The sequence below is a fragment of the Xenopus laevis genome, chromosome 3S, assembly GCF_017654675.1.
Source record: "Xenopus laevis strain J_2021 chromosome 3S, Xenopus_laevis_v10.1, whole genome shotgun sequence".
NCBI lineage: Eukaryota > Metazoa > Chordata > Amphibia > Anura > Pipidae > Xenopus > Xenopus laevis.
In genome coordinates, this window is record NC_054376.1 from 109,686,188 (window position 1) to 109,704,764 (window position 18,577).

General features: G+C 40.0%; 1 protein-coding gene across 1 annotated transcript; it reads right to left on the reverse strand.

Annotated features, from left to right (window-relative positions):
* Positions 1-3,858: 3,858 nt before the first annotated feature.
* Positions 3,859-16,679, reverse strand: rnf14.4.S (ring finger protein 14 gene 4 S homeolog). The gene is made up of 8 exons (XM_041588743.1): positions 16,403-16,679; positions 13,254-13,426; positions 10,962-11,113; positions 8,460-8,972; positions 7,329-7,557; positions 5,106-5,263; positions 4,772-4,902; positions 3,859-4,297 (listed from the first exon to the last, which is right to left on the reverse strand). The coding sequence occupies exons 2-8, from the start codon at positions 13,405-13,407 to the stop codon at positions 4,291-4,293; spliced, it is 1,344 nt and encodes a 447-aa protein (XP_041444677.1). The 5' UTR covers positions 13,408-13,426; positions 16,403-16,679; the 3' UTR covers positions 3,859-4,290.
* Between the last annotated feature and the right edge of the window lie 1,898 nt (positions 16,680-18,577).

An 18,577-nucleotide genomic window follows, 5' to 3' on the forward strand; every position in this document is an offset into this window, starting at 1 on the left:
GCAGGTTTGCGGGTCAGGCTGCGGGTCTTCTCAATAGCGATATTTACTCCTTTTTTCTGGTCACGTCTACTTCTGATGATGCCACTTCTGGTTTACAATGACAGCACTTCCTGATTCTTGATGGTCAGCGATTTGCGGGTCCAGGTTTCGGATAAGGTACTTGCGGGTCGGGTAGCTGTTCCAAGCGGGTAAGAATGCGGGTTGTGGGTCAGGGTTGTGGGTTGCGGGTCCCAAAAAATTGACCTGTGCAGGACTCTATTTCAGATGCTCCTGGATCACTGAGCTGCCAGACTGAAACAGCAGAGACATGAACATTAAACTTTAGATTTCAATTATGGGAAATACAGTAAAAAATCACAAATGGAAAGTAATTGGAAAAAGTATTTATTTCTGGTGAACAATCTGAAAACAATTGAACTTAAAAAAGTTTTTGGAAGGTGAACAAACCTTTAAGTGAAGGTAGTACATTTCTTAGGCTAAAGACACACGGAGTTACTAGTAGCAGCTACTACTAGTTGTGGCTACAAAATGCCAAAAATATACCCTGCCATAGACAATAGTGAGAATTGCCTCTTCTGACAAACGTAGTGTCTTAGCAAAGCCAATTATAACTATTGTATATATTGTTGCCATGACAAGTAGCTGATACTAGTAACTCTGTGTGTCTTCACCCTTAGGGGGGAATTCACTAAAGGGTGAATTTTTGCCAGCCAACGCTCCGCCACATGGTAAAGGGAGCAAAAAAAAAAAAAGAGATCCTCTAATGTCCTAGACATGAGCCCACCTTAAAACAAATGTGGCATGCCCCTCAAATGGTCAGAAAAAAATGTTAACACAAAAATCTTTAATAGAACTTTTGCTAGCGCATTGTCCTCTACCCCTTTTAGTATATTGGTGATGTCCCTGCGGATGGGATTTCTGGCAAATTGTCACTTGCATCTGCCACTTCTCCCTTTAGTAAATCTGCCCCTTAGTTTTAAGGGGCTGGGTTCCCCTTAGAAGAGGTGAGATGATCTGCCCCTTAAACGTCTGTGAAGCATACTGACTCTTCGCTCTAAATACCCAGGTTCCAGACTGACTATATACCAGATGGGGCTTTAACCACCTTGTGTGATTTTACAGAGACAAATTTCAAAACACAAGTTTCATAGTATATCCCTTTCTTGTTTTTATTTAAAGGTGGATGTTTTTGTATAATGTCATTCAAAGGACATCCGCACATACAGTTTGACAAATTATTAAACTTAAAAAACAGCTCTGTCTGACATATACATTATGATTATGAGCCTGTTTCTCCAGTACATTAGTTTAATTGTTTGGTTTTGTCATGCGACAATAGTTGATTTTGAATGTTTTTGAAAGGATACAATTTTATTTGTTAGATTACCTGGGGCAAGTTCTTCTAATGCCAATAGATGTTAGTCTCTTGAGACTGAGTAGCCTATGATTAAGGGCACATGAGCCCCAAATGTGTCAGGCGTTGTGCCTAAGTTGTATAGCAGTGCTTTTAATGATTTAAAGCCATTTTTTTCAGTAAACCCCAGTGAAGCAGCTTTACTTCTTTGTTTTCCATTCCAATATTGAAGTGCTGCCAATTTATGCAATTACTTTTTCTTTTTTTTTTTACAGGAAAAAATGAGAACAATGATTATGGAACTATGGGCTGACAGGTTTTCATTTTAATGGGCACATTTACTAAGGGTCGAATATCGAGGGTTAATTAACCCTCGATATTTGACCTTCGAAGTAAAATCCTTTGACGAGCGGATCTCTCAGTGTATGGCCACCTTAAGATGGGGGTGAGCTGAGCATGCATTCACTTTTTTTCTAGGGCCAGTGCATATTTTTTTCCTAAAAGGAGCAACAGCTGGGGGGGAGGCAGTGGCGTAACTAGATGTTACTGGGCCCCACAGCAAAATAATTTTAGGGCTCCCAAAATATCCAGTGGTTGCCCTGTATTAACAATATATATTAAAATTCCTAATTAATTAGAGCCTTATGGGGCCCCCTATGCCTCTTGGGCCCCCCTGCAGCTGCATGGTCTGCTTCCTCTGTAGTTACCCCGCTGGGGGGAGGGGTCCTGGGGGGAGGGGTCTGCAGTAATATTGATTTACTCAGTGTCGGACTGGGGCCCACCGCTACTGGCACCTTGGGGACCCTCACAGAACAGGCCCCCCACCACTGTACAAACAGGTACATGGTGTATCGGGGAAGGGGAGGTGGCACAGTCTGTGCCGGCAGTTAACAGCCAGGGAAGAATTGGAAAGCGCCAGCTGGGGCCCATGAGGGCTAGGGTCCACCGGGGTTTTTTTTCCTGGTCTCCCGCTGGCCCAGTCCAACCCTAGATTTGCTGGGGGAGAACCTAACATACAAGCAGGCCCGGACTGGTAATCTGTGGGCTCTGACAGTCACTATTTATTGGGTTGGTGGGGGGCTGCTTGGGTCTCTGTGTACTTGGAAATCCAGGGCCTATTTCGATTCCCAGTCCAGCCCTACATACAAGCACCCTTAGTGAATCAGAATTTCCTTGTACATTAAGAAAAAGAAATATAAAATGTAGAAACTATAAAGTGTATTTAATTAGAATTACCGTAAGTATTTACCTTACAAGATGATGTTGATTATCTTTATAAAATAAGGCTAGCAAACAATTTGAAATGTTGCTGTAAAGGCTTTCATTCATCCCGGTCATGATATACTGGACTTAATGATATACTGGACTCAGTCATATACTGGAGTAAACTCATCCAAGCGGCTTCTTCAGTTCAACTGAGGGATATGGAATTCCCCAGCATTTTACAGTCACCAACATCCAATCGCAATGGTTCCAATTAACTTACTCAGGTAGGTATTAGCTGAAACTCAGACTATTCCTTTTTCAACAATCACATCTAATTAGCCCTGTTACTGCTCCGTTTCACCAATTCCATATAATTAGGCCTTTCACTGTGTGTGTGTGTGTGTGTGGGGGGGGGGGGGGTGGATGTATCAGCCTCTGTAGACCCTCTATAACTCAGTCAAGGGCAAGGTAATGACTTGAAATGAAAATCTGATTTTTAACACTATTAAAAAAGGTTAAGCACTTTTTATTTATTTCTCCATGGATCTGCTTTCTTGTACTTTTAATAGTAAATACCCTCAACATATAAAAATAATATATAAAAAAATTATACCTTAGAGATAAAGTTTTTTGTGCTAAAACCTACATTGTGGTGAAAGTAAGGTGTAATGTCAACCTGACTGGCTTGTCCTTGCTCAGTGCAATAGCTACCAAATATAAGGCTTTCCGTAAGGGGAATAAATGATGGGTCCATCACTTGCAACTCCCAGACAATAATTACTTTAACATCTGCCTGTTTATAGTGAAGGGAGCACATCAAATATAGCTGGCCATATGATTTCAATACTTTACTAACATTCTTTATTCACTGGATCAGAATATTATAGGAATTACCCTGACCACAAATGCAAAAGCCTATGGATAACAGGAACACGGTTTATCTGCCACCAATCAGACACTGAGGTATTCCTAGTGACTCTCATATTGTTTGCTTTGTCTCCGGCACAACCAGCACATAAGATTTATAAACATTACATAGACACTGTTGCAAAAGCTGTGCATAGAGACTGTTTTATAAAAAATATACCCTTAGGATCAGGTCACACGCTCAGATTTGGGGAGATTAGTCGCCCGGTGACAAATCTCCTCTTCTTTGGGGCAACTAATCTCCCCAAACTGCCTCCTAGAATGTAAATCACCAGTTGAATGGCACTCGAATCGCTTCGTTTTCCGAAGTACCTTCAGGCAACTTCGAAAAAAGAAAGGTTCCGAGTGCCATCCCGCCAGAGATTTACATTCTAGCCAGCGGGAGGCAGTTCAGGGAGTTTATTCGCCCCTAAAAAGAGGAGATTTGTCGCCGGGCGACTAATCTCCCCAAATCTGAGCGTGTGACCTGACCCTTAAAAGCAGCTAGTGTCAGACTTGCTACTTACAGATCTACTGTACTCTGCTGTTATATGTGTGCACTGAATTTCAATGGGGTAATGCAAAAGTTTTGAAGCTGAAATCCTCTCAATTACATACTGACAGCCCAGTGTCATGCCTTTCAATACACACACAACAGGGACACTGGATCTGACTTCTACAGCAGGTGGAGAAAGTGCCTAATGTGTCACTAGCCAAAGGGAAAATATAACCCTCTTTAAAGCAAGCTTCCAAGCCTTTCTGTGTACCGCAGGCCAGTCTTCATCATCTGTATTCCATGGTTCCCTGTCCACTTTGGTGCCATATTACAATCTGCAAAACAATTCATGTAATATATATTAGCAGCTGTTGCTGGCCCTATTTTATACAGGCATGGGATCCGTAATCTGGAAACACGTTATCCATAAAGCTTTTTTATGATGGTGCTCTGGAAACACAGGGTGGAATCAAACATTTCAGGACAAAAGTATGCTTTTCCGCAAGTGATAAGCCACCATAGAGAACAACACAACTTATATAGTACAGTGATACTTATTATGATAATGCAATAAGCTAAATGTCTTCAAAGATTCAATGGATTAAAATTTGCACTATTTAAATATATTGTGAACTCTTTACATTATCATGGTATTCCACTAGGTGTCACTGTACTGATGGGAACATCCCGCCACTGAATATTTGTGTATTCACTTATGATTGGATACTGACGAAGGAGGAGGCCAGCATGAATACCGATTTTCCCGTATCAATATTTATCAAAATCACAATAAACTCTTAGGCACTTACTTATTGTAGCAGGGTGATGAACGATTATGGAAATGTTGGTACGGGTCTTCTTTGGACAGTACAGAGAAGCACCGCCAACAGAAGTTTTGCTTACATCTTGCACAACACATCTGGTTGCAGCCGTCCACTTTCTGTAGAAGTGAACATGTAGCGGTTACTATTAAAACAATCTCAGGCAGGAACACAATTCTCATGAAATCCACTGAAAGGTTCTTTGCAACTGATATAAACCAAAAAGCTGGGTTCAAGTATCACAAATTAATATTCTTAACCAGAAACTGAGCAGTTGGGCAAGTTCTAAGTTCTAGACAAGAAGTTTCATCCCTGGACTTGCCTGGACATTGGCTCTACAGCTTGGGCACTGCTTGGTGTTTGTGTTCAGCCATTTAGACGATTTCATCTCTATTGCTTTTATTATCACATTCTTGCCATAGCGCTTCTCCAGCAACTTCTTACCAGCCTCATCTGCCTCCAGGTATTCGTCACGCATTTCTGGGGACAACATCAAAAGAAAGCCAAGTGAAATTTACTGCTTTTCTTCATCATAAAGTAATAATTTTAATATAGGAGTATCAGTAACCATAATATATTTTTTATCATGTATTTATTTTCTTTGAGTACTGTTGGGGAGCAATACAAGCATTTTTTCTGCAACAAGAATATGCTCTTACTTTAAGGCCAATGAGAGCAACCTCCAAGGGGTTGGAGAGCAACATATTGTTCACAAGCCACTAGTTGGAGATCACTGGAATAGATAGTCAGGGTCGCTGACACTTGACCTTCTGAAGCACTTGCCTTGGGTGCCAAAATTCTTAAGTTTGACAGATGCTACTGTTTGTATTTGCAAGATACTGTTGCCAGCTTTGGACTGTATTTCAAACAGGCAGTGGATAAAGGGACCGCTTTGTATTGCTTTTCAGGTTATTAAAGGGAAACTAAATTCTAAAATAGAATAATGCTAGAAATTCTGTATTTTGTATACTAAACGTAAACATGAACTTACTGCACCAGAAGCCTAATTAAACAAATGATTTATGTTTTCAAATTTGGCCACAGGGGGTCACCATCTTGTAACTTTGTTATACATTTTTGCAAGACTAAGACTGTGCACATGCTCAATGTGGTCTGGGCTGCTGTTGGGATCGTCATAAATTAAAAGCACAAGCCAAATAATATCTACCAGAAGCAGATACAGCAAGATTAATTAATAATAAGAGTATGCAGACTGCACTGGGTCCTGTGTTGTCATGTAATCTAATGTGGATTTTATAGTTTTTGTATTGTTTAATACAAACTTGATCCAAGTCTGCAGAACCAGTGGCTGCAGCAAACTAATTCTCAAATAGAATCCCAGTTTATCTTTTTAAATCTGGCTCCATGAATTTTGTCCCTTTTGTCAGTTTTGTTAACTGAAAAAGAAACATATCCACAATAATAAATCTGTACTGTTTTTTATAAGAAACCTGACTGTATGCAGTAAAATTCCCCCTTCATTTACTTGCTCTGACTGCTGCGGATATGAATCTCTACACAGTCGCCGGCTGCTCTACAGGGAAACAAACAAAGCTGCTCGAGTTGTGGAAAGTAAGGTGGGAGGGGCGCCCCCTGCTGTTTGAAAGTATGATTGTTTCCCTGCAGAGCAGTTAGGGACTGCCTGAAGTTTCCTATCTGCAGCAGTCAGAGCAAGTAAATGAAGGGAGAATTTCACTGCATACAGTCAGGTTTCTTATAAAAACGGTAGACATTATTTAATTAAAGTATATTGAAGATTGGTTTCTTTTTCATTGAAGAAAGTAAAAATGGGATTTTATTTTTTTGCCTTTACATACGGACACTTTCGATATGGACACTAAAAACTACTCTTTAAAATATTAAAGTACATTAAAAGTTGCCTATGGGTCATGATAATTGTTTTTTGCTGACAGGGCTGCTTTTGTAAGTAATAGTTACTTGAAGCTCTTGAAGAACTTAGCTCTCTGACTGTCCCTTCTCAGCCTGTCAGAGTTTCTAATGCTAACAAAGTACTGCTGCACAAATATGGCAGCCCCCTCATTAAGGAACATGGGGATCAAATAGGTGATGTAAGCATCAGGCAAAATACCTTTATGGAAAAATTATAAATAGAGTGAAAGACAGTGTTATCATAGATGCAAAAAAAGGTTTAATTTCTGGTGTCAGTGTCCCTCTAGGGCAGGGTCCCCAACCTTTATTACCTGTGAGCAATATTCTGATGTAAAAAGAGTTGGGGAGCAACGCAGTATGAAAAATGTTCCTGCGTGCCAAATAAGGACAGTGATTGGTTACTTGGTAGCCCCTATGTGAACTGGCAGCCTACAGGAAGTTCTGGCAGGCAGTACACCTGTTTTTTATGCAACTAAAACTTGCCTTCAAGCCTGGAATTCAGAAATAAACTCCTGCTTTGGGGCCACTGGGAGCAACATCCTAGGGGTTGGTAAACAACATGTTGCTTAAGAGCTACTGGTTGGGGGAGCCCCTATTCTGCCCAAGGCAATATTTACCAAAAGAAGCACCCCAGCCCTCATTTAATGCCACTAACCTGGTGTTATATTACAATATGCGACTGCATGGTAGGCCATTTTGCAGAGAGTACAGAAAGCATAATTGCAGTTGGAGCAAATACCCATTGTGCCCCCAGGCTCCAGCACTACTGGAGTTTGGCAGCTGGGACGTGGACAGTACAACACATCTGCCATCAGATCCAGACTGGACTGGAGTAGAAGACGGTCATAACGGCTGAACAATTTCTCCCCAACCAGCAGCTTCACCTGCAGACAAAGCAATAGATCCGGTAAAAGATATTCACCAATGTCTGTCCTGCAGCCTCCTCTGTCTCTGGGTATCAAAGACAACAGTCTGTTTCTCTCAGTGTAGAGAAATGTATCTGCTCCTGTACTCTCCTGTGTGTAGCTGCACTGACAGGCACAGCCTCAGCTACACATAGCTGAGATCTGCCTGAAAATGCTTGCTTTCAGCTTTTAATGAGCTTATCTCCTTGGGGGGCCTTATTTATCAAAATCCAAATTTTTCTGATTATTGTAATTAAAAAAGTCCGACCAAGCAAGAATCCACAATTGGACCTTATTTATTATAAAAAATTATACAAAAAAAATCGCACGAAAAACCAAATCATATGATTTTTTTCTGAGTTTTTTCCCAAAATTGTTCAAATTGTTTGGATTTTTGCCCAAAAAGTCCAAAATAGTTTTCAGGCTAATTTCAGCACAGAAGACAAAAACTTCCAAAAAGGATAGGGAACTCCCCCATTGACTTGGAATCCGAAAATCAGGCATCTCAGACCTACTGAGGTTGTATATGACTTTTTCCATCCTCGGGGTATAATAAATCCCGAAAAAATCCCTTTTTTACCCCACTAACAATTCAGATTTTATAGTTAAAAAGAACTTGAATTTTTAGAGTTTTTCATGGGACATTGATCCTGGCTGAGGTTCTTTCTTTGTATGTGCAGTGCCCCAATCTTAAACTGTTTTCTCAGGTATAACTAAATTATGCACTAAACACAGGGAAACTTACTGTACTTCTCATACAAAGATCTAGAAGGCTGACTGAGGCGAGGCCACGGAAACCCTTTCGGAAGAGAAGCAGTGGCCTGTGAAAAAAAAGTTAGCAATTTTATAAACTGGGGAGCATAACACTGTAAATGTATTACCTGTGCAGGTGTAGCAACAGAAGAACACTTTGGCTCGGGACAGTTAAGAGCCTGGACCTGCCCATCGCGTATTTGAACTGTATAATAATCTTTAAGGCAGACATTGCAATAGATATGCTGACAGTCCTTAAAGTGAGTGCACTCGCTGCCCAGCTTTTCAGAGAAGCAAATGTTGCACATATAGGATTTACTATCAAAGCACTTCTTCAGCTGAGCTTCATTAAAGTCCAAGATACACTCAATAAGGGCAGAGACAGATTCCACGTCCTGGATAGCTCGTTTGTCCCAAATCTCTGCTTGTGCTGAGCCTGTGGCACAACAAGTATCAGATGTCTCACAGTTGTTATTATTTGTACTGTGAGATCCAAACTCACAAACTGGTATTTCATACGGTGAATTAATCTTTAAATAATCCAGAGTCTCCTCCTTGAGAAACTGCATCCAAGCAAACAAAACTACACCTCCTGCGTATTCCTCCCATAGGTTATCCAAGCGCTGACACAGCGAGGCAAGCTGGGATAAACAGAAACACAGAGATTTAGTCATGGCTTCTTCTTGTCTCCTACTCTTCATCTCCATGTACCTGCAACTAGGCAAAATCTAACTATAAAAGATTTTAATTTAAACAGAACAAAAATTGTTTTGAGTAGGTATTTGTTAGGCATCTAATCACTAACCTTGGACCTCAGGCCAGTGCTCCTTTTCAATGAAAAACGCACCAAGCTGGAGTACTTTATATGGCAGGGCCATACCACCAAATTTCCCAATGATTCTTTGCAATGGTTCAGGGCCATGAACAGCATAGCACAGGCAGGCATTGTAAGTTTTGGGTAATATAGTCATATTCAAGCAAAAGTGGTAGCTCTCAGACAGTGCCCCTGTCACTGGGGTGTGCCTAATAAATTGTCACTGTTCGGACCAGTCAATTTTACTTTACTTGCCCTTTAAATGCTTACAAACACAACAATCCACTAGTATATTGGCTAAATGCAGATGTTTAATTGGTTTAGATGGGATGCTGTTCCTATGTTACTACATAAGTAGGTGCAGGGCCGCCATCAGGGGGGGACAGGGGGGACAAGCGTACCGGGCCCGGGCATGAAGGGGGGCCCGGCAGCGCTGCATTTTTTTGAAGATCCGGGCCCCCCTTACGAGCGCCCGAGCCGTACGTCTTGCCTCTTCAGTGCCGAATGCGGAAGTGCCGAAAAGCCGAAGCCGATGCGACGAAAAGACCCGAAGTCACGGAAAAAGCCAAAGTCCCGAAGTCACGAAGCGCCGAAAAGACCCGAAGTCACGAAAACAGCCGAAGCCGAAGTCCTGAAGCAGCGCAAAGACCCGAAGTCACGAAAACAGCCGAAGCCGAAGTCCTGAAGCGGTGAAAAGACCCGAAGTCACGAAAGGAGGCGAAGTTGAAGTACTGAAGCCATGAGTTCAATTCTACTGAACACCAGTTTGTGTTTTTTTTTTTTTTAATCCCCTGGCCACCAATGTATTATTTTAATATTCTATAGGCCCCTGCCACCAATCTTTTTTTTAAAACTTTTGTTTTTGGGGCCCCAATTTTTTTTTTAACTCGTAAGGGGCCCCTTGCCACCATTGTTTTTTTTTGGGTTTTTTTTTAAAAAAAAAATTAATTTTCTTTTTGGTGGCCCCAAATTTTTTTAACTTGTAAGGGGGCCCCTGCCACCAGTTTTTTTTTTTTTTCAAAAAAAAATTATTTTTTTTTTAAATTTTTTTTGGGGCCCCAATTTGTTTTTAACTTGTAAGGGGGCCCCTGCCACCATTTTTTTTTTTTCTCCAAATTTTTTTTTTGGGGCCCCAATTTGTTTTTAACTTATAAGGGGGCCCCTGCCACCAATGTTTTTTTTTTTTTCAAAAAAAAATTAATTTTTTTTCAAATTTTTTTTTGGGGCCCCAATTTGTTTTTAACTTATAAGGGGGCCCCTGCCGCCAATGTTTTTTTTTTTTCAAAAAAAAATTAATTTTTTTTCAAATTTTTTTTTGGGGCCCCAATTTGTTTTTAACTTATAAGAGGGCCCCTGCCGCCAATGTTTTTTTTTTTTTTCAAAAAAAAATTAATTTTTTTTCAAATTTTTTTTTGGGGCCCCCAATTTGTTTTTAACTTAGAAGGGGGCCCCTGCCACCAATGTTTGTTTATTTTTTAGTTTTTTTTACATTTTTTTTTGTTGGGGCCCCAAGTTTTTTTTAACAGGGGGCCCCTGCCACCAATGTTTTTTAAAAAAAAAAAATTTTAATTTTTTTTTTGGGGCCCCAATTTTTTTATAAGGGGGCCCTGACCATCAATAGCTTTTTACAACTTGTGTGGGGGGGGGGGGGGTTACTTTTTTAGCGCTGATGTCTGTGTGGTCTTTTAACTGCGATGTGGGCGGGATATGGGGCGGAGCTTGGTCGTCAGTTTGGGCGGGGCCCAGGGGGCCCCAAAAATTTTGTTGTACGGGGCCCCGTGATTTCTAATGGCGGCCCTGAGTAGGTGTGTTTTACCTGACTTGGAGAAAGCCACTTGCAGCTAAGTGTGAAGGCTGGAGGTTCAGTGGATGGGTATCCTGGAGGCAGCTTAAAGTTCAGTATGACAGGGGGTAGGAAAGAGACGATTCCCTCAAAGCTTCCCATGTATTCATTAGATGCACAGTCACCTTGGGTTAACGCACAAAAATATTTGAAAGATTCAGTATGGACACCAATAAATTCAATTTTTTTTATTTTTGCCTGTAATGAGATATCTGAGCTCAAGTTAGCTATATATTTGTTCATTCTAAGAAAAACATACATCCAGTGTCGGACTGGCCCACCGGGATACCAGGAAAACTCCCGGTGGACCAAGGTGTCAGTAGGGCCCTCATGCTGTTAAACATTTGGCCTATTTCATGGCCATTCCCTATTTCTATGAAGCTAAATAGATGGAATAATAGATTATAGTATGAAAAGAATAGAGACTAGAAGAATAGAGAATAAGTGAGGAGAGGAAGAAAAATAGTACTAAGTGGTCCCCTGGTCTAAGGTTTTTGGGTGGGCCCCTGGTGTCCCAGTCCGACACTGCATACATCTAAAATAGAACATACTGTATATAAGAAAAGCATAGCACAGTCAGTTAATTTTCTATAGTTAAAATACAGTATATCTGCAAGTTATGGAATCCATGACGTACATATATATCTTAACAGTATAAAGTTCTCTTTTGGTACAGAGCAGAGTGGGCTTGTTCCTTGGAATTTAGATTTCCAGGCCCTCCCTGCTGTGTTATGATGAGAGATTGTTCTTAAAGGAACAGTAACACCAAAAAATGAAAGTGTTTTAAAGGAATGACAATATAATGTAGTGTTGCCCTGCACTGGTAAAACTAGTGTGTTTGCTTCAGAAACTCTACTATAGTTTATATAAACAAGCTGCTGTGTAGCCATGGGGGCAGCCATTCAAGCACAGGATACACAGTAGATAACAGATATGTTCTGAAAAATCCCATTGTATACTACAGAGCTTATCTGTTATCTACTGTGTAACCTTTGCCTTTTCTGCTTTTTTTTCCAGCTTGAATGGCTGCCCCCATGGCTACAAAGCAGCTTGTTTATATAAACTATAGTAGAGTTTCTGAAGCAAACACACTAGTTTTACCAGTGCAGGGCAACACTACATTATATTGTCATTCCTTTAAAACACTTTCTTTTTATGGTGTTACTGTTCCTTTAAACAACTAATAGTGTAACAGAATGCTGGTATAGGGAGCACACAATATGTGTATTAGATAGAGTTAAGTCAGTCAAGCGCTTCCCTTCTCCACTAGTCTTTCCAAAGCACCAGTTTTACCAGTACAAAGCAACAGTACATTATATTGTCATTTCTTTAAAACACTTTCTTTTTATGGTGTTACTGTTACTTTAAACAACTAATAGTGTAACAGAATGCTGGTATAGGGAGCACACAATATGTGTATTAGATAGAGTTAAGTCAGTCAAGCGCTTCCCTTCTCCACTTGTCGCAAGGTACTGTGCCACTGTTTTATTAATATTCTTGCAATATATTTTCTATACTATGTGCTAACTGGTCACAGAGAGACCAAGGAAAAACACATGCTGAAGTATATTGACATTAAAGGACAAGGAAAGGCAAACAAATAAAATACCATTTTTACTTTCTTTAATGAAAAAGAAACCTATCTCCAATATACCTTAATTAAAAAAAGTGTGCCGTTTTTATAAGAAACCTGACTGTATGCAGTTAAAATTCTCCCTTCATTTACTGCTGTGGATAGGAATTGTCAGATGGTCCCTAACTGCTGAGCAGGGAAACAATCATACTTATGAACAGCAGGGGGAGCCCCCGCCTTACTTCCCAGCCATGGGGAACTCAAGCAGCTTTGTTTATGATGATTCCTAAGCAGCCCAGACCACACTGAGCATGTGCACAGTCTTAGTCTTGCAAAGATGTTTAACAAAGTTACAAGATGGAGACCCCCTGTGGCCAACTTTGAAAGCATAAATCATTTGTTTGATTAGGCTTGTAGTGCAGTAAATTCATGTTTATGTTTAGTATACAAAATACAGCATTTCTAGCCTTATTCTATTTTAGACTTTCTTTGTCATTTAAGTACACATGGTCCAGAGCAAAAAATAATTCATAGAAATTCAAAAATAAACACCTGCTTTGAGGCCACTGGGAGCAACATTCAAGGGGTTGGAGGGCAACATATTAGTCACGAGTCACTGGTCAGGATCACTGGTCTAGAGAAACCTTCAGCATGTTAGAGCACAGAAGTAGTTATCTGAATATTTAGCTCACCTTTTATTGTCACACTAAAGTTTGGAGGAAGATCTAAACAAACACATATTTCCCCTCCTGACGCAGTCTCTGATCTCTTGAATTCATCTTCAGAGTAGATACTAGCGAGTGCTAGCAGTTCATCCTCCTGCGCTTCCTTGTCTTCTCTTGACATTGGTTGTTTATGCAAATCGTTGATACATTAAGCACAATATTAGTTTCCATCATAATTTACCTAAAGAGCCAATTGGTTTCTTGCCATTCTGATGGTATAAAAGCAAACTCACACAGATGAATATGTCTCTTATGAAAATATTCGCTGGAATGATTAATAAGCAGAACATGATGCACTATAAGCACCTTGTTTTACTTAATTATAGTTTTATTTTGGAGACAGCACTTTAGAAGAATCTGTACATAGACTTTCTATGGTTCAAGACACTTACTGATTTGTGTTGCAACACCCTGGTGACTGCACTGAATATTAAATATATTGTGCTAGGTTCTGTTAGGTTTTTTTTTCTTTTTTTGCACGTGCTATGTTTTATTGTCCTTAAGGAAAGGTTGAATCGTGATAAAAAAAAAGCCAGAATTGTTGGAGAATATTTGATTAGCTTTTCAATTACAATTTTTCTGTGAGTATAATGTGAGACTGGATTTTTGGAGTAAAGTTTGTCCTATCCTGGTTCCTATACCCTTCTCAAACTATCCTCTAAAGGTGATACATGGAGAATTAACACTTAAAGGAGAACTAAACCCTCTTTTATATAATGACCTTATTGCACCAGCCTATAGTTTCAGCTTGTCAATAGCAGCAATCATCCAGGACTTCAAACTTGTCACAGGGGGTCACCATCTTGGAAAGTGTCTGTGACACTCACATGCTCAGTGGGCTCTGAGCAGCTGTTGAGAAGCTAAGCTTAGGGGTCGTCACTAATTATCCAGCAGAAAATGAGGTTTGTCTGTAATATAAGCTGATGCTACAGGGCTGATTATTAAATTCTGATGCTAATTGCACTGGTTTCTGTGCTGCCATGTAGTAATTATCTGTATTAATTACTAATCAGCCTTATATTGTGACATTTCTATTCTATGTGTACTGTATATTGTGAGTGGGTCCCTAAGCTCAGTAAGTGACAGCAGCACAGAGCATGTGCAGTGAATCAGCAGAAAAGAAGATGGGGAGCTACTGGGACATCTGTGGAGACACAAATCTTTACTGCTATTGGGTGGTGGTTGCCTTGGGCTGGTACAAAAGCCCAAAACATAATGTACAATATTTCTAACATACTTCTTTTGTTAGTCTTTAGTTCTTCTTTAAAGTCCCTGGGCTATGAGCAAGATATTGGCTTTATTTATTTATTTATGTGTGGTGAAAACACTTGGGTGAAATTGAGTTAAGGAAATTACACTAAATATATTTTATCTTGTTTCTCACATGGTTCTATGTTTGGTTCCGGCCAAGAGCACATCATTTTGGAAATGGGGCTAGACATATTGTCAGTTTCCCATGTGCCCTCAGGTCATGTGACTTGTGGTCTGATAAATTTCAGTAACTCTTTACCGCCACACTGCAATTTGGAGTTATAGCACCCTCCTTCCCAGCAGCCCAACAGCAACCTATCTACAGAACAATGGGCAATTAACCAGATAGCAGCTACCTGACACCTCTGAAGAAGGATTTGTTTGCATTACTAAAGGTGCTCCCTAGCCCCATTTAGTGGTAGACATGAGAATAGCACCACAACCTGGGTCGTGGTATAATAAAATGGTAAGGGAAGAAAAATAGCTGTCTCAAAGCAGTTCCATCCTGAATTCTCTTCTCAAAGCTCAGAATCAGTACAATGCACACCAGCTAAGCCTCCACACCAGCTAAAAGAAATACATTTGTTGGTTCAAGAATAAAATGTTAAATGGTAGAGTGAATTATTTGCATGTAAACAGTGTAATTTAGAAATAAAAAGTAAACCATAAAAACCATGACAGAATCCATTTAAGTTAAAAGTGCACCCAAACTTTGACAAAACATAAATTGCAAAACAAACAAGATTTGGAAAATTTAAGGAAAAGTAAACCTCAGAATTTTTTCCATTGCCAATCTTTTTCACAGTTTCACCACTGAATCACCAGATCAATATAAAATCATAGATCAGGGCCACAAGCTATGGAAAAAAAAACAAATAACAGAACCTAGCACAATATTGTTAACATTCAGTGTAGTCACCAGGGGTGTTGCAACACAAATCTGTGTGTGTCTTGATTCATTGAAAGTCTTAATACAAATTTTTCTTGTATGTTCTAAAGTTCTATCTCCAAAATAAAATGAAAAATAAGTAAAACAAGTTGCTTATAGTGCTTTCTTCACAAGGTAGAATAAATTAAAGCAAGGTGCAATGGTGTTTTCTTCGAACAATAAAACTCAATAAAACTTCTCCACTCTCTGGTGGGATTAGCAATTGGACCAGATCTTTCACTATATATATATATATATATATATATATATATAATTTAAAGAAACAGTAACACCAGAAAAAGAAAAGCGTTTCAAAGTAATTCAAACAAATGTGCTGATGCTATGCACTGCATTACACCAAGTTATGTGTTTGCTTTAGAAAGACTTTATTTTATATAAATAGGCAACTGTCGACACAGGGGCAGCCATTCAAGCTAAAAAAGAAGAAAAGGCACCGGTTACTTAGCACATAACTTAGCTAAGAAACCTCTGTTTTGAATGGCTGCTCCCATGGCTACACAATAGCTTGTTTAAATTTAAATCATAGTAGTGTTCCTAAAGCAAACAGACCAGTTATTCCAGTGCAGGGAAACAGTACATTATCTGTTAATTACTTTAACAATTTTTTTGGTGTTAAAAAGTGAACTGAGCTTTGTCTCCTCACTGCTAAAAGTCTCAGAACCAACAAAATCGACAGTTTAATCACAGAAATCTCTAATTCCCCCTTCATTAAATAGTATTTGACTTAGATAGTACAGATTTCTTCCACGTTTTCCTTTCCCCAATTGATCAGAAAAGGCATTGGGCTTATTCTGATGTTCCACCTTTGTTAGAAACAGTTCAAGTGTGGCTGGGGACGGGGCCTGAGGGAGAATCATGAACACAAATGGAAATTTCATTTCCCAGAGGTGGTATGGTGGTGTTACTTAATACTCACAGAGGTAAATGGAACAATCAAATTGATCGTCAGGCATAGGCCGGGGGTTTTGAAAATACTCGTCACTAGTTTGTTCCCGGATTTCTGTAGGTTTCTGTAGTGGTACAGCAAGGCAGCCGGCAGATGAGATCACACTCACTGGAACAGACTGTAGATACGCTCTTCTAAGGCAGCGGAATGCAGCCGTACCTGTTATTTTACGCACACCTTCGTCCTGGCTACATTATCATGCTCTGGTCTCACCCCTCCTGTCTCCTTTGTTGGTCCTTGGAGGAGGGAGGGCTGAGGACAGAGGGCTGAGGACCATACCTCCCAACATTTTGGAAACAGAAAGAGGGACAAAAAAGATTATGCGTGGGGAAATTTTTTTGACCATGCCCATTTTTCTGGCCACATCCCCTACTTACCATGTTCATTTTACAACATTTCTGTGGTTTTTATGTGTTATTACAGTTTTGTTTATGAAGGTGCATTGCCCTTTAAGCAAGTTCTCCCAAAAGACTTTCTTATCTTAAGCTGTTACAAAAGTATCTAAGTATCTATTCTGGTCTCTCTGCCAAACGCCAATTAAGTTGGAAACTTTGTATCTTTTTCTGGCTGTTCAGTGCAGGAGATCAAAGAGAAAGTCAGGACATTTCAGCAACAAACCCAGGACTGTGGGCTGAACTGTCAAAATCGGGACTGTCCCGCTAAAAACGGGACAGTTGGGAGGTATGGAGGATGGAGAGTTGAGCACTAAGGATGGAGGGCTGAGGACAGAGAGCTGAGCACTAAGGACAGAGGGCTGAGGAGGGAGGATAAAGAAAGGAGACAGGAGGGATGAGATGTGAACATGATATTTATCCAAAATGGAGGTATAAATACAGCTTTTTCGGATGTGTGAGTATAATAAAAGGACTTTTTTCTGTGTAAAAAAAATGGATGTGAGAAACTCGTCTCACTGACAGCAGCACAGAGCATGTGCAGTGAATCAGCAGAAAAGAAGATGGGGAGCTACTGGGACATCTGTGGAGACACAAATCTTTACTGCTATTGGTCTCAGGCAGCAGCAACCCCCGAGTTTCCAGTGGCACCAAAAAGCCGCTCTTGGTAACTTAAGAGCCAAATTTCCAGTTGTTAAACTGGAAATTCATCTCTTCTAGTGCAGAGAGAGCAATTGCTCTTTATGCACTAGTGATTCAGCCCCCATGGACCCGCTTCTGCGTAAAAAAAGGTAAGTGCTGGGGAGCAGCATCGCAGAAGCCGCCTCAGGCAGCAAGAGGCAAAGAATCGCCCCTGGTACCTTCTATATTTAGAGAGAATAATGCAGATTCTTGTTATGTCTTCTTTAAAATTCCTATGGGTCCAAATCGGGAATTGTAGGCTCCCTGGTCGGGATGGAGGGAAGAGAGTAACAGGTGGCTTCCAAAGAGGTAAGTCTGGTGCGCTGAAGTTGGCGGGGGGGGGGGGGTGTTGGGGCCCGGAGTGGGTGAGAACTTCTAAAATCGTGACCTCCAGAGCACTGACTGATTTTTAATAATTTTTTTTGTTATACTCAAATAAAGTTTATCATTGAATTTGTAAATAAGTCTTCCATATTGTGCCATATTGGGTTCCTTTTCTGCTGAAAGATATTTTTGTGCAAAATGTTCTGCTTACTTAACATCCAAGCTAATATTTAAAACGGGGCCTAATTTTGGTTGTTTCTGAGATTAGCACTTTTAGGGGGAAATGTAATAAAATTTTGCAAAGAGCAAAACTTTGCCATTAAAAATCTGCCTGTCTCAATAAATATTCTTTGTTAGGCTTTTATTGCATTGCAAATTTAAATTGCCAATGTGAACCGTTAACATCTGCTCTGGAGTTTTCGTTAAATATTTTGTCGCAAAAAATGGTTTGCGATTGCGAAATTTTATTCCATACACTACAAACGTTCGCAAAAACAATTTGTTTGCAAACTTTGCAAGGCAGTCTTTGAGGTCTTTAATCAGTCAAAAATGGCGCAAACATGGTCGCTAATGTTTGCAAGTGTCTTTGCAAATGTTTTTTGTGCTAACAAAGCATATTACATTCCCCCATTAGACTCCTAACAGCTTTTTAAAGACCCAGAGTATGAGTGACCCCGTCTATGCATTTAGGGGCCTATTTATTATGCCGTGTAATATGAAATTTGTAGAAAAAATGTGTACAAATCTG

Excerpts from the sequence above, each read along its gene's own strand:
- rnf14.4.S (XM_041588743.1), bottom strand. The coding sequence starts at position 13,407 with ATGTCAAGAGAAGACAAGGAAGCGCAGGAGGATGAACTGCTAGCACTC. Across the intron at positions 7,558-8,459 it reads CTGTTGCTACACCTGCACAG|GTGAAGCTGCTGGTTGGGGA; the intron begins GTAATACATTTA and ends CTTTGTCTGCAG. Across the intron at positions 4,903-5,105 it reads GCTGTAGAGCCAATGTCCAG|AAAGTGGACGGCTGCAACCA; the intron begins GCAAGTCCAGGG and ends TCACTTCTACAG.